Source organism: Nycticebus coucang, chromosome Y (assembly GCF_027406575.1).
Source record: "Nycticebus coucang isolate mNycCou1 chromosome Y, mNycCou1.pri, whole genome shotgun sequence".
NCBI lineage: Eukaryota > Metazoa > Chordata > Mammalia > Primates > Lorisidae > Nycticebus > Nycticebus coucang.
Window position 1 is genome coordinate 29,303,149 of NC_069805.1, and position 25,916 is coordinate 29,329,064.

General features: G+C 37.6%; 1 protein-coding gene across 1 annotated transcript in view; it reads right to left on the bottom strand.

Moving 5' to 3' along the window:
- Positions 1-25,916, bottom strand: part of LOC128578946 (band 4.1-like protein 2) — a 32,601-nt gene that overhangs the window by 1,083 nt on the left and 5,602 nt on the right. The window contains exons 3-9 of the mRNA XM_053581283.1: positions 25,795-25,870; positions 24,087-24,311; positions 21,528-21,615; positions 16,547-16,684; positions 15,901-15,998; positions 11,209-11,369; positions 5,235-5,381 (exon numbers count right to left, since the gene is read on the bottom strand). Of these exons, the coding sequence (XP_053437258.1) occupies positions 5,235-5,381; positions 11,209-11,369; positions 15,901-15,998; positions 16,547-16,684; positions 21,528-21,615; positions 24,087-24,311; positions 25,795-25,870 (933 nt within the window). The remainder of the gene's footprint in view (positions 1-5,234; positions 5,382-11,208; positions 11,370-15,900; positions 15,999-16,546; positions 16,685-21,527; positions 21,616-24,086; positions 24,312-25,794; positions 25,871-25,916) is intronic.

A 25,916-nucleotide genomic window follows, 5' to 3' on the forward strand; every position in this document is an offset into this window, starting at 1 on the left:
GGGGTCAGTGAGGCTGCTTCTAACAGTCTGAGTTAAAAAAGGTAGAAGAACATGTTTGCAGAGGAGTTTAGGGGGCAGGTAGAGGAGATCAATTTGTGTAGACTAGACAAGAGAAATTATTAAAAAAGACTGAGGAGTTCTCTCCAATTCAAATTTTTGGTGTCTTTGATAATTAAATAGCCTCGGGCTAAAGGCAAACTTCTAAGACTTTAATTAGAAAACTAACCTGTCTGTAAGTGTTCTTAACCTAACTTCAAATGGAACAAAAATCAGTTACATGGAACTCAGCTGGTTTGTTATGGTTTTTTGTCTTAAACATTGCTGATTCTTTCTGTGTTCTGTTTTCCAGAAGTCAAGAAAAGCATTTTCTGTCTTTTGAGCTTCAGGAATGTATATACTTATAGGCAGAATGTGAAACATTTTTTTTCCTCTCTCCTTGATTTCTCTTGAATTTGAAAGCCATCTGTAAGTATTCCTAATTTCTGACAATACAATTATTTGCATAAGTTCAATAAGAATATATTTGGTTCTATAGGATATTATAAAAATACTGGTATTTTACCAAGGCTTTGACTGGAATAGCATTTTCAGAGGTGTCCAGACTACCTTAAGGAATTAAAGTTGACTTTATAAGACCAATAAAAAATAAGTTCATTGAAAAAACTGGCCAGATACCCATCAATAACATTTCCTGGTCTGTATTAAATAAAGAATGTCACTTTTTGACAGGTCTGGGAACCAAAATTTGCTTGGGGATCTCAAAAGACAAAGAATTTGTCCAATGCATGTAGGTATCTAATTACACATATGAAATCTGGGCTCATGGAAGGCTTTCAAGTCTAACCTGAGATTCCGTATAAAAAGTTTCAGCAAAGGCAATTTTAAAGGGAAGAAAGGCCTAGGTAACTAACAATTATTTTGATGCACTTGATGCAAATGATCACACCCAGTATACTGAAAGTACAGCTTATTTTGGCAATTGAATTAGTTCTGCTATCATTTGTTTTTAGTAAGGTGAGAAATTAGAAAGAGAAAAATAGTTCAAAGAAAAAAAAGAAACTGTAGCCCACCTGTATTAGATTCCAGCCTTGTCTGCAATGCCAGCTCATAAAATGAGACATAGCTGTTTTACTAAACTGATCTGTTCAACTGGGACTAAGAGACGGGCCAAAGAATAAAAAGCTATAGATAGTAATTATATTTACTCTGAAGACTTAAGTGTCAACAAAGGTCACCTTTTGGCCACACTGAAAACAATTGTGTATTATTAAACGTTATCTGTTTTGTCTATATAGATACCTTGAGAAAAAAGAAAATGGAACTTGAATGAGAATTTCCCAGTAAATGATGTGAATATAACATGGCCTCATAAAAGGCCCAATATTCAACTGATGTGCAAGAATATTCACTTGAATTGTCCAGAACTTTGGATCAGTTCCATAGGAACTCTGAAACCTAGGTATTATATTAAAAACTGTGCTAAGTCTGTAGATATGAATACTAATGTTCTCACTGTGAATTTCCAGGTGAATCTTAGCCTTGAAATCCAGAACTTGCTGATATTTATAGTTAACTGCTAAATGGTTTCATTCTCTTCTACTGAACGCAAACTTGACGATGGCCTTGTCAGTATAACAAAGCCAGAGATCCGCAAACATATCCAAGGTGGCTGAGTTCAGGCAGAAGCCAGATGAAAGCCCTGAGAATTTCTGTGAAAGACTAAATGAAACATACAAACTGGCCAACCATTATATGAAATTAGTAAGGGAGGAGAGAAAGGGTCAATTGAGTAAATATCAGCCAACCAATAGCCTTTAAGCTGCTAAAGGAAAAACTATGAACAGCCCTGGTGTCAGGCCTCCCTGACCTGGCCAAGCCCTTTTGAACTATGCATATTAGAGAGAAATAGAACAGCTGAGGAAGTGCTCAACCCAAATGTATTATCCTTCACAAGACCAGTTGCTTATCTCTCTAAGCAACTTGCCAAGGGCCCGAAGAGTTGGCCTCCATACCTGAGAACACATGTAGCCCCTGCCATACTACTGCTGGAGGCTGATAAATTCACTTTGGGACAAAACTTAAGAGTCCAAGTACCATATGAAATGGTCACTGTTATGAACACCAAGGGTATCATTGGTTGATCAATTCATGCCTCACCGAATACCAAAGCTTTCTGTATGAAAATCAGAGGTTGGTTATAGAGGTTGCATATATGAGGCCATACACTTAGGAAAGAAGCAAAAAGAAAATTAAGAGACTTCTTGGGAGACACTTTTACATTCCCCTACGTACATTTGCTTGATTGTAAGCAAGGAAAAAAAATCAGTGAAGAAAACACAAACACTTTTTACAGGTTAACAATTATAAAAAGGAAAGTGGTGGATGCTGAGAGGAAATGGATAAAACTACTGATCAAATTGGATTTGGCAGTTACATGAGACCTTCAGTCCTCATGCCTGTTCCTGTTCTTTGAAAGGAGGTATCTGTGCTTCTCTGCTCAGTGAATGTGCAGCATTTGTTGAACACAGCTTCCATTTCCCCAGCCTAGATAATGTCATAGAAAATAAACCCCTGATATTACCAGGACCTGAAAACCTACAGGGAGAACAATGTGGAGGGAAATATTCTCTGACTGTTACTTTAGTTCTTTGAATCTGTTTTTATCAGATAAACATTTCATTTTTTAATGAGTCATAAATTTGTAAGGAAAAGCTAAAATTAAACTCTCTTCAGAGTTATTGTAGGAATCCAGCAATATACAAAAATTGAAAGAAATAGATCTTGATCTTTAATAACTTTATTTACAACAAATGGTGCTGGCACAACTGGATAAACACATGTAAAAGACCGAAACTCAATGCACAACTTTCACCACTTACAAAAATTGATGCAAGATGGAAAAGAGACTTAAATATAAGACACAAAATGATAAAAATCTTGGAAGGAACTGTGGGGAAAACTCTTGACGATGTTGGACTGGGGAATGATATTATGGACAAAGACTTCAGCAGTCATTGCAACAACAAAACAAAAAGACAACTTACAGAACAGGAAAAGGTATTTGTAACGTATTTATCTGACAAAGGGTTGGTAACTAGAATCTACAGAGAACTCATATGGAGGGAGGGGGGTGGGGCCTTAGGGTGTGTCACACTTTATGGGGGCAAGACATGATTGCAAGAGGGACTTTACCTAACAATTGCAATCAGTGTAACTGGCTTATTGTACCCTCAATGAATCCCCAACAATAAAAAAATAAAATAAAATAAAATAAAATAAAATAAAGAAAATATGTCAAATGGTATATAAAACCAGTTTATGGTGCCATATAATTGCATTAATGTACATAGCTATGATTTAATAATAAATTAAAAGAAAGAAAAAAAAATCAACACAAAATAAACAATCCCATCTACCACTGGGCAAGAGATATGAACAGAACCTTCTCTGATGATGACAAATGCCTAACATTTGAAAAAAATGCTCATCATCCCTGATCATCAGAGAAATATAAATCAAAACCACCCTGAGACATCACCTAACCCCAGTGAGAAGGGCTCACATCACAAAGTCTCAAAGCCGCAGATGCCAGTGTGCATGTTGAGAGAAGGAAACACTTTTACACTGCTGTTGTGACTGCAAACTAATAAAACCTTTGTGGAAAATAGTATGGAGAATCCTCAAAGAACTCAAACTAGACCTCCCAGTTGATCCTGCAATCCCATTACTAGGCGTGTACCCAGAAGAAAAAAAGTCCTTTTATCATAAAGACATTTGCACTAGACTGTTCACTGCAGCTCAATTTATAATCACCAACATATGCAAACAACCTAAATGCCCAACAACACAGGAATGGATTAAGAAGCTGTGGTATATGTATACCATGGAATATTATGCAGCCATAGTATCTTTTGTATTAATTAATTATTATATTAATCTTTTGTATTAACCTGGATTGAGTTGGAACACATTCTTCTTAGTAAAGCCTCACAAGAATGGGGAAGCAAGAATCCAATGTACTGAATTCTCATATGAAGGGAGTAGATGACCTAATACAAGGTGGAGGTGTTTTAAATTAAGTAGGCAAAGTGAAAAAGATACTTCATGATACTCTGTGCTCTTCTGTTTCAGATGTAAGGAGTTACTCTACTGGGTGCCTTGTTGGAATGATTACAAAAACATGTTTCTGACAGTGTCTCAGAAGTTGAAGGATACCACCTTATTGGACAGAATTTCTATTGTTTCAAATCTAATGTTTAAACAAATAATATTTCAAGATGATAGTCAAAAATTATTTTACAATGAAATGCAAACAATTTAATGACTTAGGCTATATGAAGCACTTGTACTTGTGGCATGAGCCAAGGTCCACATGGTACTTGAGACCTCCTCCATGCTGCATACTAGGGGCTACTGGTATGAGATTCCTCAGGCACTGGCAGCTACTTTATCTGGCAGGTTCACTATAAATTCATGTTGCATGTCTTTAAAATTTTCAAAGTTAGTTTTAGAAAACATTATAAATACACAGGCTGATTTCATTTTTTTTTTTTTTTGTGAGTATGCTTACTTCCCATGTTATGTTTAAAAATAAAAGTTACTTTGTGCAGACACGGGAAAGAGATCTGAAGAAATCCAAGACTCTTCAAATCAATATTCCAGTGATTTTAGTGGTATTTGAAAAACACTTTATAGGTTACTCGTCCATTCACTATGGTGTATGCACAAAATAAAGCCAATGGCAACACACCTTCTTCTACTCACTCTTCACAAAACAGTTATATTTCCTTAAGGATGACTTGATCAGTTATAGTTTAAAATTTTTCATAAAGAACATCTTTGTTCTTGTTGAAAATTTAAGTCAACATAATTCAAATCACCAAGTCATAGGGTCGACTTTAAAATGTACTTGTAACAAACCAAATCTACATTTTAAATCATTTTAGCTTTCATAATTTAGGAATCTTGCCAGATGATTATGAAGACAGTTGAAAAGTCCAGTAAATTACTTCCTTCCATTAATACAATTTTCATGAGAATATCTTACTAAAAAGGTTAGAGACCACAGTGAAAGCCAGCAAGAGCCTACATATATTTGAAAGTTGGAAAATTTTATCAGTTAGAGAAAATACATGGCTAATTTTGAATATTTGATTTCTGAAACAGAAAATGCCACAGATAACCTTGAGTCTAGGCAAACATTTAAAACCACATATGGTACTAATGTTCTGTACCTTTCAAAAAGTGCAGGACTTTAGTCCTCTCGGTGTCTTTCTGCTGGCCCTGTGTCATACGATGGCAATGACTACGACACCAGGGCCATTTGATGTTATCTCTCCAGGAACGTCCTTCATAACACTTGTCCAAAGGACCGATTTCATCTAGTAAGGAAGGGAAATTTTCAATTACTTTAGAATATATAAATGTTAACATTTTATGGAAATCCCCATTAAACAGATCAACAGACAGCATGTAAACAATTAACAGGAATGGAAATACTGCCTGAGTTCTTTCAAAATGAGACTATATAAAAGAAACTTAAGTTTTAGATTTTTACCAAAGTCTGAAAGTACTCTGCATTGTAACCAACTGAACTACATAAGGGTCTCGAATCACAGATTTTTAAAGGATATACCCTGATCATGGAGCTGGACAGTGCGAGGGTCTGTAATATCAGCTGAAATATCACAATCTGGGCAAAACTTCAGAATTACAATTGTAGAGTACAATTCTTTGGAGTTGCTTTGATCTTGCCTGGATATACTTCTGAATCTATCTAGTGCAACAAATAGTTATATAATTATTAAAATGATTCCCTTCAATAAATATTAAAAATTACTCCATAAGGCCATTTTTAATGTGAACACCATTCAAAAGATAAGAAAACCAAGGTGAATTTGAGGAATTTAACTATGTTCATCTTTAATAGTTTTCTTTTTTTAAATCTCTGTCTTCCGTGCCTCAATACAATGGACAGTAAATCTAATATATAGCCACTTCCCCCGCCCAGCATCCCTGGCACTCGTGTGGTCTCTCTTCATCTCTCCTACACGATGACACCATAGGGAAGCTACTCTCATCTTTCCACTGAAGTATTTTCTTAGGCCAGGGACCTGGACATTTTCTAGGCCTCTTCTTCATCCCTCATTACCATCATGCCCAACAGGGTCCTTGGATACATTTCTGAATGTGAACCATTCTTCCCTTTTCTAGTTCCACTTCACCTTTCAAGAACTCACCATCCCTTAACAAATTTTCAGAGGTTTTCTTTTTAACTTTAATAATATTTTAATAATTTTCCTTTGGAAATTATGTGTACGGCCATGATTAACTCCTTAGCTTATGGTTATGATTTCAAAGTACCTATTACAAACACTCAGGAATCTTGGATAATGAAAAAAATATGCCATACACAGCGGTTCTCAATGTTTGTGTCACGACCCCTTTGTTCAATTTGTAACAACGTGGCCTTTAGGAAGGTTGAGAACCACTGCCATAATGAGAGAGACAAGATGGCTAACCAGATACACTAATGCTGGATCATCTGAGAAAGTATTTTAGATGAAAAAGAAAGAATCAATCACAGATTGGTTATAATTTCTATAGAAAAGCATCAGAACCTATAGATGATTCCATAACAAAGTTTCAGAGTAGAACACAAAGGAGGAAGACATCCTAGTGTACAGTGAGAAGGGTAGAGAGAGCAATTTCTTCTCTTTCCCCCACATCTCTGGCAGTTGATGGGCTCTGTACCTGCTGGAGAGACTTTCTCCCCACCTGAGCACACAGGCTGCTGCCACCAGTGAGCTGGGAACTGCTTGAGGACAGGTCACGGGCCTCCCAACCCACAGAGAGCACTTTCTGTCCCCAGAGACTCAAAAGGGGATGGCAGGTGCCATATTGCTTCTCTACCTAACTTGGGCAATTGTCCTTCTCAGAGCTCTTCAATTTTTCAGGTTTTGTTCTGTTTCTTTCCACACACACAGATTTCTCCAGCTCAGACTGTGAAATCCACAGGGTTCTAGGTGATTTGCTTGACTCCAGAACATGGACCTTGTGCCCAGGGTGAGCATCTATTTGTACTCCTGCAAACAGACTCTGTTCCTGCCCTTCTCACACATGTCACTGCCAAGAGCAACCCAAAGGCAACTCAACACCAGCCCCTTTCTCCCACACATTGTCAGGACCCATTCTATGCAGTCTCAGAGACATGCCCATAAACAAGCACTAACAGCCAGATTAGGCTGCAAGTTCTTCAAAAGGACACTTGCAACATGAATGTTTATACCACCACAGTTCACAACTGGAAAGATGTCAAAACAACCCAAGTGCCTATCAATTTATCAGTGGATAAATAAAATATGATATATGTATACTATAGAGTAGTGATCATTCATTAAAAAAATGGTGATGATCTATGTTTTTTAACAACTGGGTAGAACTGGAGGCCATTCCACGTGGTATATCACAAGATTGGGAAAAACAGCACATATACTTCACACTATATTGCAACTAGTAGATCGATAGTTATGTGCACATCTGGAACTAAATAGAAATCAGGTAGGAGGGAGGGGAAAAAGACGTTGAGTAAATTCAACCTAACTGGTCCAATGCACACATTCTGGGTGAAGGGCACACTTATAACTTTGACTTAAAATGTATAAAAGCAAATTATGTAACTAAAACATGTGTACCCCTGAAATATACAGAAATAATAAAAAAGACCTAATACAGGTTCAAATGTAACATATTGAAATTTGTAGGAATGTCAAATTAAAAGCTGACAAAATGCTGACTCTGCATCCTTTAAGACTCAGCTCTCCCTCACTTACTCCCTTAGTCCTGCCACCTCTGCTTCCTACAATGCTTTAGAAACTCCGGCCGTTCCACTGGCTGCCTCCTTCTCAGCGGACTTGCTTCTTCCTCAGTAGGCCTCCCTTCCTCTGTGATCCAGTCTAAGTAGCGCCCCTGCTCATACTTTCTACTTTCAGAAAATTATTTCCCTCACACACCCCAGCGGTCACCATGCAGCTTGGTGATTTGTTCTCTTAAATGGGTGACTTGCCTTCCTTTTAGTTCAATTTTCTAATCCTGAGGATTTGCCATTTTAAATTGCTGATCTACATTGATTTTTATTTTGATATTTGTTCTTTAGACAGTACATTTATTTTTACTTTCTATGTAATTACTAGAGGATTTATTTTACCTTGCCAAACTTCAGTCGGAGGATTATTTATATACTTAAATTATTCTAGTGAAGAAAATAATGCTCAGTTCCAGGCTACTGCCTAGCTTTTCATGCGGTAAAAAAAAGAACACAGCCCTAAACCAAGAGTTCACTGATTGTTTGGTCATGTGTTGGCATCAATGCCTCCCTTTTTTTTTTTTTGAGACAGATTCTCACTATGACGCCCTGGGCAGAGTGCTGCGGCACCACAGCTAATAATAACCGTAAAGCCCTAAAGTCTTAGACTTAAACCATTCTCTTGCCTCAGCCTTCCAAGTAGCTGGGACTATAGGCACCCGCCACAATGCCGGGTATTTTTTTGCTGCAGATGTCATTGTTTAGCTGGCCAGGGCTGGGCTCGAATCCACCAGCCATGGCGTCTGTGACTGACGCCATAACCACTGTGCTACAGGCGCCAAGACAAACGTATGGGAGAGGGCACCTGAATTTGACTTCCTATTTTTTACAGTAACAATAATGCTTTTGATGACTTGCTCATCAGAAAAATTACAGTGTCCCAAGCACAACTGGAAAAATAAGGGATGACTATGTTGTACATTGCTTTTCCTTATAAAAATTATTGTTTTCTGATACAGACCTTCTGTCACCCTCTTTGCTAACTGCCCATACGACATGGTGGGTTTCCCTGAGCATGGTTTATACAAAGAGAAAAAAATCCATTGTTTTATTGTTCTCCTAAACACTAAAATTCACCACATAGGAGTTACAGAGCCTCAGAGTTTCAAATAACTGCTGAAAACAGAGTTCCAGAAAGAGCTATAATTTCTCATGGGGCATTAAACAACAGTGACTTCATTGATTCATCACTTGCATAAATTCTCTGTGACAAGGGGTAAGGCTTGTAAAATATTTACATGGAATTGCACTTTTATTTCCTTAAAAAGAGCTCAGAGTAGGTAATGAGGTAAAAGATATTCTGACAGATGTAGTACATTCATAATTCATTTTCTTTTTCTTTTTTTCTTTCAGATTAATACTATAGTACAAATGATTAGGTTACAGTGTTTACATTAGTTAGGTAAGGTCCCTGTTGTAGTTGTGTTCTACACCCGAAAGGAGTGCCATATACCTTTACGTTGTGCCTGTTAGTTGGGGCAGTATAATTCACTGAATTTCAGTTCTTATTATTTGCAAGTATGGACATCTGTTTGAAGCATGGTTCATGGTTCCCTTATATAGTTATGGTTTTTCCTTTTTGTTCTTTGGAGACAGAGTCTCACTCTGTCTCCCTGAGTAGAGTGCTGTGGCATCATAGCTCACAGCAACCTCACACTCTGGGACACAAACCATCGTCCTGCTTCAGTCTCCCAAGTAACTGGGACTATAGGCATGTGCCACCATGCCTGGCTAGTTTTTCCATTTTTAGTGGCAATGATGTCTTCTTCTTGCTCAGCCTATTCTTGAACTTCAAGCTCAACCAATCCACCCACCTCAGCCTACCAGAGTGCTAGTATTACAGGTGTGAGCCACTGCACCTGGCCTTGTATAGTTTTTATGTGGCCTCATGATATTACATGGGACCTTCACCAGAATCAAGATTTAATAACTATATACAAATATGCCCAGAAACAAATTCTAGGATAGATCTGTCTCTATGTGTCCACCTGCATCAAGGTGTTTTCTAGGAAAAATAGATCAAGACCAATGGATGCCAATACTGCACTAATGAGAGAGCTGTCTTCTCTCTTAGCAGTATCTTGTTTATATTACCTAATTATTTAAAATATAAGTTGTTACTTATTCTAAAATATATCAAGAAATAATCAAAAAGATTTCTGCTAATGAACAGTATTAAAATAAAATTTCAAAATTGATATTACATATCTGTTCATATAAACATATAAGTATATTTTTCAAAATTATGTGTACATATGAATATATATATAAATGGGAATAATCAATGAAAAATGTTGGAAAACTATTTCTTCAGGTAGAATATTGTCCATACTAATCACGTTCTCTTACATAGAAATAAAAATTAAGTCCTTCATAAGGCATTCTAATTTAAATCTACTTTTAACTCTTTTATAGAAAACATATTAACCCCAAAGCAGAACAGGTAATGAGATGCACATATGAAGTAACATCAGTTTATTTCCATGTGTAACTCATATAAAACTACAAATATGTAGCTGATTATAATTGCAATAGAATAAAATTCACATTTAAACACATCTCCCCTTGGGTTGAAGAACAAATAAACTGATTTCCTTTCTTTTTGTAAAAATGCTGTATTAAAATTATTCTCTTGAAACAATGAACATTTCATGTTATGGGAAGTCTTATAACTTCAGTAGGACTTTTTTTAACTCAAAAAATGTGATAATGGTAGAAATGTTTTATGTTAATTTGAAGTAAGGTGTATGTGCTTAAAGCCCTTAGGATTTCATTTATTAATTCAAGTTCATTTATCATTAAATCCAAGTTCTAGAAATTGAACCAAATAAACCACACCATAATCAAGTCTAACAACTCATAAGCAAGAACTCTTAAGGAATATTTTTGTTGACTAAGAACAAAGTTGAGTATCCCTTATCCAAAAGTGTGGGTCCAGGAATGTTTCAGATTTTGGATTTTCTCAGATTTGGAAAACCTGCATGATGTACACTTACTGGCAGAGCATCCCAAATTCAAACACCTGAAATCCAAAATGCTCCAGTGACCATTTCTTTTGAACACCTGTTGGCATTCAAAATGTTTCAGACCTTGGAGCACTTTGGATTTCAGATTTGGGATGTTCAATCTGAACCAAGACAATGTATCTTTAGAGTGACATTTTTAAAGCACTACAAAATTATTTCCTTGTGAATATGTGTAATGAGCATTTTCTTTACTCAAGGAAAGGAATGGTTATCCCTTTATAGTGTTTCTGGTGACACTGTTAACTAGATCAATATATTCTAACCTCAGTAGTTTCAAGAAAGGTAAGTGAAATCCAAAAGTATCATAAATGTATTTACCTTCAATGAAAGGTGCATAGATATACATGGGAGGAGGACGCTTAACCTTTGGTGTTTCCCTGCTGATGAAGGCGTTTGCCTGGCAGACCTGTGCCAGGGACCGGCCACTGTACTTGAATTTGTACCAGGCGAGAAATCTTGCTTTAGGTGCCTGCTCCAGTCTATACGGGAAAGAAAGGACCTAAGTTAGATGTGAGGGCTTAAAGAAACTTTAAAAGTACATAGTTTAATTAGATAATATCTCAAAAAGAATGCTACCTAAGCTTTCTCATGAGAAAAGAACATTACAAATCCTCCTAAACAGACAGTTTTATGACAGGAATAATGTGAGTAAATTTACATTCGTGGATACACAAACGAGATGTCTTTCTCAACCTAAGCAAAGGAGCAGAGGTTGTCACTGTTTATCAAAGGTTATTTATTTGTATTAGATTAAATCATTTCCATAGATACCCACTTGAATTCTTCCTGCCAGCTGTACATGGTAAGTAGCAGTCCATTACAATTAGTGTTTCTTAATACTTAAGTCTATTTCTTCTGGGAAAAAACACCTAACTTGGGAATTGGCTCCATCCACTGATTCTTCAAGAACACAACACACAGTTGCTCTGCAGAGAAGCAACTGATGCAACTGGAGGATGCAAGATCCTGTCTTGTTAGCACAATTCTACTTTCTAAACCCTGGGTTCACAATAAAATTCAAATTTCCCTGAGGCCAAATATATCCAGACTTTTGTAAAATCTTATGTTTAGTAAATAAGACAATCTTTTTGGAATAAAATGGACATTATTTTGTTTTCATTATCTGATCAAGAGCTTACTAAACAAAGACAGTCTCAGAACTCTTGTACAATTCATTAAATAAGACTTCAGTTGGTAACACAAGAATATGGAGAGCTCTTTCAAAATTTTCCTATTGTTTGCCCAAGGAGAGTGATTGCTTAAAGAGCTCTTTACCATTTCAAGTATTACTAGACCTTCAGTAGGATTTTTTAGAAATCTTCTGCAATGAAAGCTATGGAATTCCAGGTGAGTCTAAATGTCATAAATACAAGAAGGGATCCTCCATCAACTCTATTCACCTGGACAAAGCATATCAGAAGTAATTGATAAAAGAAGAACCCATGCACTCTGGCTTTCCTGGCTTGTATCTATTCTTGGAGAGTAGTAGAGGTGTTTCCTGCTTTTCAAAGGAAACACAGGTGATGCTACAGAGAAATGCAATTTGCCAATGGTCAGTGCTTCCAATCGTGCGTTGAAAAGTCTCCCATGAGAATGCTGGAACTGCAGAAATGTAGACTAGTTACAAGACTCCCTTTGTAACATCAAAATCACTAAAGACATCTATCATTTTACTTTGGGATTATAAAAATAACAAAAAAGGACTAACCTTTATAAAAAGTTTAAAGGCCTTGAGCAAGATGTGCATATCAATGATGCATCAAAAAGGAATTCATACATAAGAAGTACATGACCATTTGAATTTTTTAAATCTTGCCATTATAAATCAAATATCATTAATGATTTTTATGGAGTATAGAAGAATATTTAAAAATCCACTTATCTGACTCAGCTCCCTTAGCACAGTGGTTATGGTGCTGGCCACCTGCGCTGAGGTTGGTATGTTCGAACCCAGCCTGGGGTCAGCTAAACAACAATCACAACTGCAACAAAAAAATAGCCAGGCATTGTGCAGGCACCTGTAGTCCCAGTTACATGGGAGGATGAGGCAAGAAAATCACCTAAGCCCAGGAGTTTGAGGTTGCTATGAGCTGTGATGCCACGGTACTCCACCGAGGGCAACATAAAGAGACTCGGTTTCAATTTAAATAAAAATCCACTTATTACTAAAGTTAATCATACATTTAACTAATACAAGTATTTCCACAGAGCTCTCCATGAAGCCACCAGTGACACCAACACACATGGGATTACTCCGGCCCTACAATGCCAAGTTTAAGAGATAGTTTAATGTTAAGCTACAAGACTGTCGTGTTAATCTCTAGTTCAAATGATAATAAGAACAATGTAGGCATTAAGAAAAATACAAAGAGGATCCTATCTGCTGTTAATACAACTTAGCAGTATAACATCTTGGATATGTTTACAAACACTTGGAGCCACACTACCTGGGTTTGAATTCTACATCCACCACTTACTACCTTAGGGCATGTTTCATAGCTCTTCTGTTCCTCATTCTCTCCATATGGAAAGGTTTGATATAAACCTTAAAATAATCCTTGCACAGCCCTTACAATTCCATTACATACCCAATCACAAGAAGAAGCTTTATTATATTCTCATTCCACTACTATCAACAGAAAGATTTGTTTATTTGATGACTTCAATCTGCAAGCCTCTATAATTTTCTGGAAAAAAAATCATTTTGCCCTTTTATCTAAAACAAAACAGAAACCACTGATCTGATTCAAAGAGCCCTGTAGACAAAATACATTTGCCTTTTCTTTGTTATCTATACTGTTTTACATAGCTTTGTTACGTAATACAATGCTATACAAAGTTTGAAATGTTAAAAGGGCTGTTGTTAACCATTATCTCAATGGTTTGAAGGATCAAATTGTTTTACTTTTACACTGGAGTCCATGGTACATTAGCAAAAATAATGAAGGAGAATAATGCTAACATATCTCAGAAACTCTTGCTAGAACAATGTAAGAAGAGGACAACACAGTGGTGGAAAGTGTGGGCTTTAGAGTCACAGGGCTGGGCCTCCGTCTCTGCTCAGTGCCTGGCTGCTGTGTTCTTCTGCAGGCACCTGCCTATAAGCACCAGCTGCCTTGCCTGGGCTGAGAAATAAATGAATCTTTGTAATAGAAACCAATCAATTCTGTGTCTCACAACAAGCAATGCTCAATGTATGTCAATCCTTTCTAAAAGAATTATTGCTACTATTACCATTATTGCACAGCAAAAGCTGCTGTCATCTGTCTTACATTTGTGCCATAAATGTCATTTACTACCTTTATAGCAAACAGGCTACTCTGGAATTGAGCAGAAATTGGTCATAGTTACCAGGAGACATTATCAGCTCGTGAAAGAATTATCAGATCAGTGTAACTGAGTCAGATGGATTCAACGATTTGTTATGAGTTACATTTCTCCTTCAAAAGAAATATGGATGAGTAGTCTCAAAAATATGGGTTATTTTAATTTTACAAAGGAGTAATTTGTACCAGCTGATAACTCACTTTCAAAATAACAAACTGTGTTATGTTATCAAACTAAGAATAATGGTGATAATTATAATGAAGATAATCTCTATGAACCACTAAAAATAATTCTGCTTTGTGTGTTTTATCCTCATTTGATTTTCAGAACAATCTTATCAGGAAGATATTATGTTTATCACCAAAGATGGATGATGAAATTGGAGCTCAGAGAAGCTGAGCCACTTACAACAGTCACACAGCTAGTGTGTGGTAGAACACCTTAGCCCCAAACCCCAGAGCAAAGACCTTAAAGACGAATGATTTAGACACAAAGCTGGGTAGAGTGCAGTGATAGAAAACCGCAGAAATGGATAAAAGAAGGATAAGCAAACTACATGCAAACATATGTCCTTGAAGAGAAGTACGAAAGGAGATAATACATAAGCTAAAGATGGATAGTTAGTCAAAGGAATTTGTTTCTAAAAAATCAAGACATGAACATTTTTATTGGGCAAGAAAGCCAAAAGCATGCAATGGAGCGTAAAAATTTTATTGTATAAAGCAGGATTCTTTATGAGGCACGAAATGAGGGACCAAGGCATAGAAATAGCTATCTCCTCTTTGTGACAGGAGATGAGGAAAAGAATGAAAGCTAGTTGGAGAGGAGGAATGATGCTCAGGTCAGGGAAAAAGGGGAGAAATAGAAGGTGTGCGACATTAAGAACAGTCACGACCCACACGCCTACCATCAGTGACCCACACGATGGACGGCATCAGAGGAGAGTGGCAGGGGGGACTAGGAACTCAAGCTGACTGTGGACATCTGGAATGGCAAAGGAAGTAAAAAGACTGCTTGATTGTCCAGTTCCACTGAGGATCTGGCTTATGCTGTGAATTACTTATCTGGAATAGCACTAATCCTCAGGATTGTGTTAGGTTCTGTTACAAAGAATACTTTGCCTGTGTTGCCATCACTGTGCTGCTTAAGGTGGAACTGGTAGCACAGGTACAGAAGGGGTACAGTCAGCACAAAGACTCATCCGGGACCAACAGACTGGGAAGGTCAATGTGAAGACAGGTCTGGGCATGAGAAAGTAAGGACTGTTCTGACGATGTAGCCAGGAGGCCAGATGACAGGCCTCAGGCTGGTTTTGGAAAGAAGTTAAGCCAAGAAGGAGCTGACAAGATCATCTAAACGGAAGCTAAGATGAGTGACAGTAGAGAGAAAAAAGGTACAAGGTGCAGGGCAGTGTGGTAGTGGTGGGAGGAAAGTGGTTTGAGTCAGGAAGTGGACTTCTGGTCAGCTGCAGAGTGACTCAGGTCTGAATGGCTGAGTATTAAACAGGGCTTTAGGCCACAAAAATGGACATGGAAGGGACTGCAGACAAAGGAGATAAGGCACAGAGAAGAAGAGAGAGCCCAAGGACACCAGGGTGGATGAACCTAATATACTATCCATGTTACTGTCTCTAAATCAGTAGAGGCTACCAAGGAAAATACTGCACTACATTTCTAAAATTACCTGAAAAAGGTATGTTGCTCCACACACTCCTTCCAGAACCTTTTGGCTGCCTGGGGACTTGGCATTTGAAATGTAATGGTGCCATCAAATTTGTTCTTCTGGAATAAATACACAAAATCTATCAGCATATTCCCTTAAAAGGCAATGAGAAGCTACTGAGAAACATGGATTTAGATGGCTCTATAAAAAGTCTTTCTTCTTGAAAAAGGTAAATATTGTATATCTAATGTACTCATACAAAAAGGACTTTTCATAGATTGATACACCATTTTCTATGAAAATCAAGTAGAAGTTATTCAACATCAACCAACCGACCAACTTCAGTGTCCACTAAACTCCTTTTATTGCATTCCTATTCATCTCCACCACTGAATTAATTTAACAACAAAAACCTATTGTTCCTTCACTACTGTGAGCTAAGAATTTATGACTTTTTCTTTGCATGTCTGTGTGTGTGTGTGTTTTTAGTAGCAAAAATATGTATATGCAGGCTGATCATCAAAAAGACTGACTTTTTTATAATGGAATAGAAAATAGTTCATTTTCTTAAAATTTTAGTGGGAAAGAATTTATTTAGCTCAAGTCTGTAAAGCAGCAAACTGACGCAAGTGATTAGATACGCCAACGGTGATGAACGATTGCTTACCTCTTCGAGCCTCAGTCTGAGTAAAAACTCACTGCCCTTACAGGAGACCTTTGCGATGTTACCCCAGTCAAAGCGACAGAAAGTCAGCTCTTCCTTATAGATGAACACGCCATTGCCAGACACGCCCAGCTTGATGTTCTTCAAAGAATAACCGAATTAACCATAATTAGAGCTGTCAAAGTTATATAATGAAGAGGCTAAAGAGCTCTCTCAAAGAAAGAATGGCAACTTAATGCTTTTGTATTTAAATTATAGTAATAGAACACAAATTAATAGAAACTGTAAGACATAGTCACAACTAAAATCTATTTATCTTAAGGACTCAGATTTGATTTGCCAAACAGTTATTGGAACATGAATATAGGACTCAATATTCTTTCTGTTTGTTCATTATTTGTTTTGAGACAGAGTCCCCCTTTGTCACACTCAGTAGAGTGCCCTGGTGTCATAGTTTATATCAATCTCAAACTCTTTGGCTCAAGCAATGATCTTTCCTCAGCTTCAAAGTAGTTGGGACTACAGGCGTCCACCAGGAGACCTGGCCATTTTTAGAGACAGGGTCTTACTCTTCCCTTGGCTGGCCTTGAACCCATGAGCTCAGGCAATCCACCCACCTCAGCCTCCCAGAGTGCTAAGGTTAGAGGCGTGAGACACCACGCCTGGCCCTAGGACACAATATTCTTCAAAAGCCATAAGACATATGTTCTCCAGCTCTGAACAATAACAACGAAGAAAGGAAACAACTGTATCAACGATCCTGAAGGTAAAGAAAATAAAATACGCTTTCCTGAAGGCTATTCAAGCCATTAGAAATGATCTGTTGTCCACCCTAAGATGCACTCAACCATCTTATTTGAGGCCAATTTAATTCAGATAAATCACCCTGAATTATTTATTTATTCAGATAAATAATGTGAATTTTATTTAATTCAGATAAAGCTGTTGAAATGATGTCAGTAGTTCACAAAGCACAAATCCACCACAGAAAATTGCACTGAAATCTCTGAATTCTTTCAAGAACTTTTTCAATAAGTCAGAGTGCTGACATTCACTTCTCATCAAGCATTCCTTTGACTGGCATACTTTAAAAGACTATTATTGAAGCTCTTCGTAGTTTTCTTTCCCCCAGAGCTTTCATTTAAAATAGATGATAATTGAGAATAACTAAGACCCTGAAGGGCTTTTAGAAAACTAAATCAATGGACAGCCAAAGTGACTAATTGCCTCCTCACATTTGAAGTAGTGCAAAGGGTCTAAGATGCACAATCTATAAAGTATACAAATCCCCAAGGTCTTCGGGGGAGAACTGGATCTCATCCATAACATATAAAATCCCAATCTTAGGTGCACATCTGAAAATAAAACTCAATAGAAACCCAGTAGGTAGGAGGTGGGAAGATGGGTTAGGTGAATTCACATTTAACTGGTATAATGCCCCTTTTTGGGATGCAGAACACTTTTAACTTTGACTGAAGTGATCAAAAGTGTATTAGGGGGTAAATCATGTCTACCTCTATAGTATTCCCAAACTGAAAAAAGAAATATCATGTCTACCCATTTAGTATTCCCAAACTAAAAAAAGAAATATAAAATTAAAGAATACTATCTAAAAGTATCCACATTCTTAAAAGTCAATAATAGGAAACAAGGTGTCAGAAAAACATGCTGAAACAAACACCATCTTCAGTCTACATGTCACTTCATAAAGCATAATATCTTGACTACCTTTACTAAGAAAAATTCAATAGAATTTACATGTCTAGAAAATACAAGCACAGGTCGAGGAAGTTAATGACAATTGCTTTCTCTGCTATGATACTTGAATAATTCATACAAACAAAACTATATTATATCAACCCAAGCATGTTTTTAAAAATCTAGTCTATTCCTTTACTCACCCTGTGCTTGCAGCCACAACTCTCTCTAGGAATTGAATAAAAAGGTGGAGTGAATCAGGTGCATGTGCCCAAGTAACTTTGCCAAAACCATCCCTGCCCACGTCCACAGGGAGCAAGGTGGAAGATTGCTCACGGTGTCATGTTCTCACGAAAAGAGAGGAAGCAACCCAAGTGGAAACACTGCACAAGACATCTCCAGTCCAAAGGAATCTTTGGACAGGACAAGAAAGCCATTTTATCTGACTTAAAATAAGGGCAATGCAGATTCAAGTAAATTGGTTGATTTTGGTATTGCTCTACAGCATGGTTTTAGGATTATTAACATTTGTGTGAATAGAAATTCAAGATAAGTGCCAGGGAGTAAAAGGGGAAAAGCAAGTCTTAACCCCTCATATGTGAGTTCTGCCACCGGGCAGCAAAGGCAGAAAAGGAAAGTCTAAAAAGAAACACCTGCTCTGCCTTGCTCACCACCTCAGGACGCTGCCCCATGTGGATAACAGCGGGTCCCTTGATGGCTGGCTGCCAAATGGGTTTGGAAATTTCTCACAAGAGATCATGGAGAAAAATGGAGGGGAGGTCAGAGTATTTTACACTCAGATTCCCTCCCTGCATGGTGGCATCACGCTGCCTGTGTTCCTCTCACACTGGCTCCTCTTAAGACAACCATCTCCATACATCTGCCTTCTGGGTTCAGGTATGCAGTCTGCTCTGCCCCCTTCAGACCTGGGGAGGTCAAAAGGGATGGTGACACAGCCCGGGGGACCACAGACGATGGTTTGTGCTGCTTTGTGGTTTGCTTGCACCTGTGTTAAGAGTCCTTTTATTCCAGATTCTTCTAATTATCCTAACATGAATGCACCAGTAAGAACTCCTCTAACATTGGATATTTTTTCTTCCATTCTTGAGATACTTTGCTAGAAAGAAAAAGTATCCAATGTACTCAGTACGATTACAAAGCCAATATATAACTACCCACACGTTCACACAAAAGATAAAACACAACTATAGCCCAGGATGAAGAAGGGCAGTGGGGAACGGTGAGGCTGGTGGAGGGAGGGTAATCACTGGGACCTCACCTATGGTGCATATTACAAGGGTACATGTCAAATCTATTAAAAGTGGAGTAAAAATGTCTTAACATAATAAGTAAGTGAGGTGAAGGCTATGTTAACCTCACATATGCTTGATGTAAGCATTCCAAATCGTATACAAAATTAGCATATTGTATCCCAAAATATATTAATGTACACTGTTATGATTTAATAAAATAATTGTTAAGAGGAAAAAATATACTGTACAAATTGCCCTGGCTAAGAAGGGCAGATTAAAAAAAAAAAAAAAGAACTCCTTTAACAGCAATAAATAAATAAATCTGAACTCTAGACAATAAAAAAGGATCAAATAGAAAAAGGAACAAAACTATAAAGTACATAAAAACTTCTTTTCAATTGCTATAGAGAGTCTGTTCAATAAGCCACAAACATCTTACTCATCAAATATTATCTAACAAATCAAATAGCTAACAAACACAATGGTGATTACTTTGAGTTTTTTAGTCTTCTGCTCTTAAGTGCAAAGCAAACACTGATATTACAACAGGGCCTATAACTTTTTAGCTTTCTTTCTAAGATATCACATTTAAAAACAAAATCTTGACGCTTTGTGACATTGTAATCTAAGAACTGGCTTCTCAATGATCACGAGATGCAAGATTTGCATGTGGCAAGCGTAGTAGGGTTTAGAGAAGGAGAAATGTGCTTGGGAGGTCTTTTAGGACCCATGAGTCATAGAAAGGAAATCTATGTTTCAGTGGAAGCTTTCCTAGAGATTTCCTAAATCATGCAACCTGGGCTGCTAAACTGCAGGTAGGTTTTGACAGAGTCCTTTCAAAGCTCACAACTGTGGGTTCCCTCAGAACATTCCACTGACTGTGGACACATTTCTCAAAACCAAATCCATCTTTCACCTGGGCTCCCATTCTCTTCCTTGACTCTCCCCACTATGTAATTACCTAAGCTAGAATCATGAAATAGGTGACATTTGTCACTAGTAATAACCACAGTATGCATTTACAGATTTCATTTTCATTTCTTGATGAATAGGGTTCACCTGTTCATAACTTATTATATCAAAGTGACTGTCACTAGAATATCTGTGTATCTATGCTCACAAATATAGGTATATTATTGCCTACTTTATTGTATGAAATGGCCTATGAAGTATTCTGTCATGTTTTTATGTTTCTCAATTCAAACTCCTTTTAAATATACAAATAAATATGTTTTCAATTTTTGAAATTATTTTTTCAGAAATTTGATCTTTAGGATTTTATTTTTCAGGAGTATGGCATTCAAAATCGTATCTTCAAGATCAAGACCAGTGCTCCACCATTATTTTTGATTCCCTGATCTCACTACCTCTCACATGAGACTGAGGTTCTTTCATCATGTGAGCCTGGGCCAGTGTACTTGATCTTTCACAAATTCCAAAACAGACCTATAGGAACGAGCCCAAGATTAGGGCTCCTTCACAGCCCAGAAGCTTTTGGAAGCAGTCAGAACTGTGCCACCTCAGCCCTGTTAGGTTTACTGAGATCTGCTCCCTCTCCTAATACAAATGTGGAAGAGGGAGCGGGGCCAGACACAGCACTTCTCCTAGCAGAAGCTGGGACTCAGAATAAACCAGGATAAGAGGTAAAAAGGCTGACAAGTTGTGCTTAGAATAACTACCCATGAAAAGGTATTCATTAAAAAGACTACTGAAAAGAAGAAGTAGGGGGAGAATAAATGATTCCTCCCACTACCGAAACCCCATGATTAACCGAAGAAATATTAGAAATCCTCAAGGGAAGGCCAACAGTCTTTTTCCAATAGTGAACTAGGCCATCCTTTTGTTATTTCCTTCTCTCCTCCCTCCCTCCCCCTTCCTTCGCCTCCCTCTCTCCCTCCTTCCCTCCCTTCCTCCCTTCCTTTCTTTCTCTCTCTCTTCTTTTTTATGAAACTAGGCCATTCTAAAGCTAGAGCCCTGGGAAAACTTCAGTGAACACATTGGAGTGAAGTTACTTTCCATGACAATGACAGTACCTTGGCCTCATGCAGATGAACCCCGTACATGGGCAGTCCCTTGGCGTGCTCTATGAACTGATAATCAGCTTCTGCTGAAGCTATGCCACTGAGAATAAAAAGAAACAATATTACAGTTGCTTTGAATACATGCAAAATAGAAGTGTTTAAAACAGAGCCAGGGGTGGCTAAGATTAGATAGTTTGGAGTAGAGGATGTAACCCAGGAAAGTTGGCAGAAGACCAGGAAATGGGAAAACAGACTCAACTCTCAACTCTAGCATTTTTCTCTTAAGATCATCGCATCTAGGGCAGCACCTGTGGCTTAGTGAGTAGGGCGCCATACCCATATACTTAGGGTGGTGGGTTTGAACCCGGCCCCGGCCAAACTGCAACAAAAAATAGCCAGACGTTTTGGTGGGTGCCTGTAGTCCCTGCTACTCGGGAGGCTGAGGCAAGAGAATCGCTTAAGCCATAAAGCTTTAGGTTGCTGTGAGCTGTGACACCGTGGCACTCTACCAAAGGTGACAGAGTAAGACACTATCTCTGGAAAAAAAAAAAGTAAATAAAAAGGATCCTCTCATCTTAACGTGCTAACAGCAATGAGTCACATAACTCCACCCTTATGATTTGTATGTTAAGAGAGTTGATTTTTGTTATTCCTACTGGTGAAGAAAGCCACAGAATTAATAGGTGTAAGTTAACATTGAATTTTTTTTAAGTGACTTTATTTCTACGATATAGCGAAATTCTTACTCCCTACTTTTATGTTGCTAGGACTGACCATAATGAACACTGAAATGACTTGCATTTCATTTTATACCTATAATAGATAATCACATTCTGTCCACACTAGAAATATTTCTATTCTTAACCCTAACTCAACAAATTTTAAGCTCCTAGAGAACAAGTCCATGTCCCATTAATCTTATATTCCCCAAGGCATTTCAGTACCTGATAATTCATATGACAACTATACAATAAAGGCCTGTTGATCGCAACTTAAACCACAGTAACATTTTCAGAGTGAAATGTTGTATTTATTTTTTAAAGAAAATTCAAAAAATGTGGCCTGTTTTCTAATATGTGAAAGTTTCTTGCAGAACATTTACAAAGTATTTTATAAAACTACATTTTCTTTCTTTCTTTCTCTTTCTCTCTTTCTTTCTCTCTCTCTCTCTTTCTCTCTCTTTCTTTCTTTCTTTCTTTCTTTCTTTCTTTCTTTCTTTCTTTCTTTCTTTCTTTCTTTCTTTCTTTCTTTCTTTCCTTCCTTCCTTCCTTCCTTCCTTCCTTCCTTCCTTCCTTCCTTCCTTCCTTCCTTCCTTCCTTCCTTCTTTCTTTCTTTCTTTCTTTCTTTCTTTCTTTCTTTCTTTCTTTCTTTCTTTCTTTCTTTCTTTCTTTCTTTTCGCCTGTTTCCTAATATGTGAAAGTTTCTTGCAGAACGTTTACAAAGTATTTTATAAACGTTCTACAATTTTCTTTCTTTCTTTCTTTTTCTTTTTTTTTTATTGCAGTATTTGGCTGCGGCTGGGCTTGAACCCATCGCTTCTGCCTTATGGGGCCAGCACCCTACTCCTTTGAGCCTGAGGCGCTGTCAATAAATCTACAATTTGAAATAACAGAACAAATTATAATTGTGTAGCTAGGCTTTTAAAAACTTGTGTAAAAACCCATTCTCTTTTCACACAGATAGAAACATTCCCAAAGTATATGGTATTGAATTACTAATGTAATTTTAGTAATCTTTAGCTAAGCCAAAGGGGTCATCTTATGTGCATAAAGTAACTATCTGCTTATTGGCAGGTTCCTTCAGATTTTTTTTTTTTTTGATACAGAGTCTCACTCTATTGCCTAGCTAGAGTGCCATGGTGTTATCACAGCACACTGCAACCTCCAAATCCTGGGCTAAGTGAACCTCCTGCCTCAGTCTTCTAAGTACATGGAACTACAGTGCGAGCCATGACGTATGGATAGTTTTTCTGTTTCTAGTAGAGACAGTGTCTTGCTCTTGCTTAGGGTGGTTTGGAATGCCTCAGCTCAAACAGTCCTTCCATTGGCCTCCCAGTGTGGTGGGATTACAGTGTGAGCCGCCACACCCAGCCCCACCTTCACATTTCTGTTGCTATTTTCCTGAATCCATCACCACCTACGCTTCTAATTCAAATCTCAATACCTTGTCCTTTCTTTTTTATTTACAAATCTCAATGCTTTGTTATCTCCCTGGCATTTTACCATAGTAATAAAAACCATTAAAAGGCAGAAGAAATAGAAATGCCAAACATGTATGTGTATATGCTTGTTTCCAGTGTGTGTAGGTTAAAGGAAGAGGAGGTGTCCTAGGGAAAGGTGCATTCATCCAGTAAATGAAGCGTTTGAACATGAGCATAGGGCCTCATATTACAGTCACCCAACCAATGACAGGAGATCACAGGGGGTGCAGGTTGGCTTGATCAGAGCTAGGTTATCCAAAAAGAAAACTGGATAATCCCCCAAACTGCGCTCAAATGTCTACAAAGTGTTACAAGAGACACTATTTAAATCTACCATGACCAGTCTCCCTCCAGGAAGCATGACAACATACATATGTGCTTTGTAGAAATTCAATACCAAGTCCTCCATCTTCTTGGTGTCAATGGACCCAAAATAATAATCAGTATGTGGCTTGATTTTGTTGAGGACCTCATCATCCACATAATTTCCACGTTCCGCTTGGATGGTGTATGATTCCAGGAGGGCACGAGTCACAGGGGGGCAGGGCAGGCGCCCAGAAACAATGTCTGCCCGGATCTGGAGGCATAGGAGGTATCTGTGAGGAGCAGAGGGAAAAAAGGGGAGAATAATTAGTTAAGACTGCAGCACTTCTATTCCTTCAATGCTGATGTCCCTTTGGAAAGAAATATACAACATAGACCCCCTTCATATCCATAGAAAAAAAGGGTATTCTCTATGAAGAAGCCTCCTCTCACTCCTTGGGCTTCTAAACTTTGGTTTATTTACAGAAACTAGTTTCAAAGGCTAATGAATAGAATGGTAATGTTATTTATTTGTTTTTCTTTCTTTTGATATAGAGTCCACCCTGTGTTGCCCTTGGTAGAGTGCCGTGACATCACAGCTCACAGCTCACAGGTCTTGGGCTTAAGTGATTCTCTTGCCTCAGCCTCCCAAGTAGCTGAGATTACAGGCACTCGCCACAATTCCTGGTCTTTTTCTGTTGTTGTTGTTGTAGTTCTTATTGTTTAGGTTTCCTGGGGTGGGTTCAATCCTGGCACACTGGGTGTACGTGGCCGGCACTGTAACTAACCACTTTACTACAGGCCCGGAGCCTAGAATGGAAATTCTTAACTGCTGTTCTGTTCATAGTCGATGATTACTGTTAGAATAAAGTAAAAATGCCAATCACATCAACTGTCTTCTTGTATTTAAAATGTTAACAAAAATTAGAATGCCACTCTAAAGTTCTGAAGATTAATGAAATTTAAAAAATAATGAGAGTCTTAATCATTGGCTAGAAGAACCTAAGGTTACCCTTCTTGATCATCTCTACCTCGTTCATGTTACTTTCTCTTTTTCCTAAACGAACTTTAACAAGTTTCTTGCCTCCTTTCCTTAACATTATAGGAAGAAGCTTATCCTTGAAGGCTACAAGACTGTCTCTCCATAGCCCCTGCATTTACCCCAAAAGTTACCATTCAAATTCTCAGAAGCAGTAAATATTCTCTTCTTAATAAACTGAGTCCTTTATTTTTGCAACTGAAGTGGAGTGTGTTTTAATGGCCCACACAATCTCAGAGGAGATGGAATTGAAATAGCTACTGACTCTACAAGGGAAAGCCTACTTAGTTTGGTGGTTTGGGTGAGATCAGGGGACAAAAAAATACCAGTTTAAATGCCTTTTAAAAATAGTTTCAGTTTTCTATCTTTATATCGCGTTTGTTACATGAGACTAGTGCACAGATACACGAGCTCTAAAGTAAAAATCACCAGTATTAAGTTTCAAAGATGAAACATCAGTGACTTTTTAAAAGACCACAAAGAAAACAAAGTTGCTTCATTATATCATTTTTTTATGTTTCCATTTCTCAAATGGAAATCAAAAAGCTAAAGGGAGTAAACTTATTTTGAAATTGACAACATTTCAAACTAATTGGGATTACTGAATTCTAAGGAAACTTTTAAAACTTACCTTAATAAAAAACTGTTAGGTTTCAACCCTGAAATTACTACTATTCTCCCAGAAATAAATAAATGCTATAAGGAAAGATTAATTTTCAAATGCAAATATAAAGTACCTGGAAATACTCTCAGTCATCTGAGAAGCACAAGATGGATAAAATTTTACATTAAATGTAAAAAGCCAGGAGCGATCTGCAATAATTAAATATCATGATTATTTAAACAATCAATAGAATGA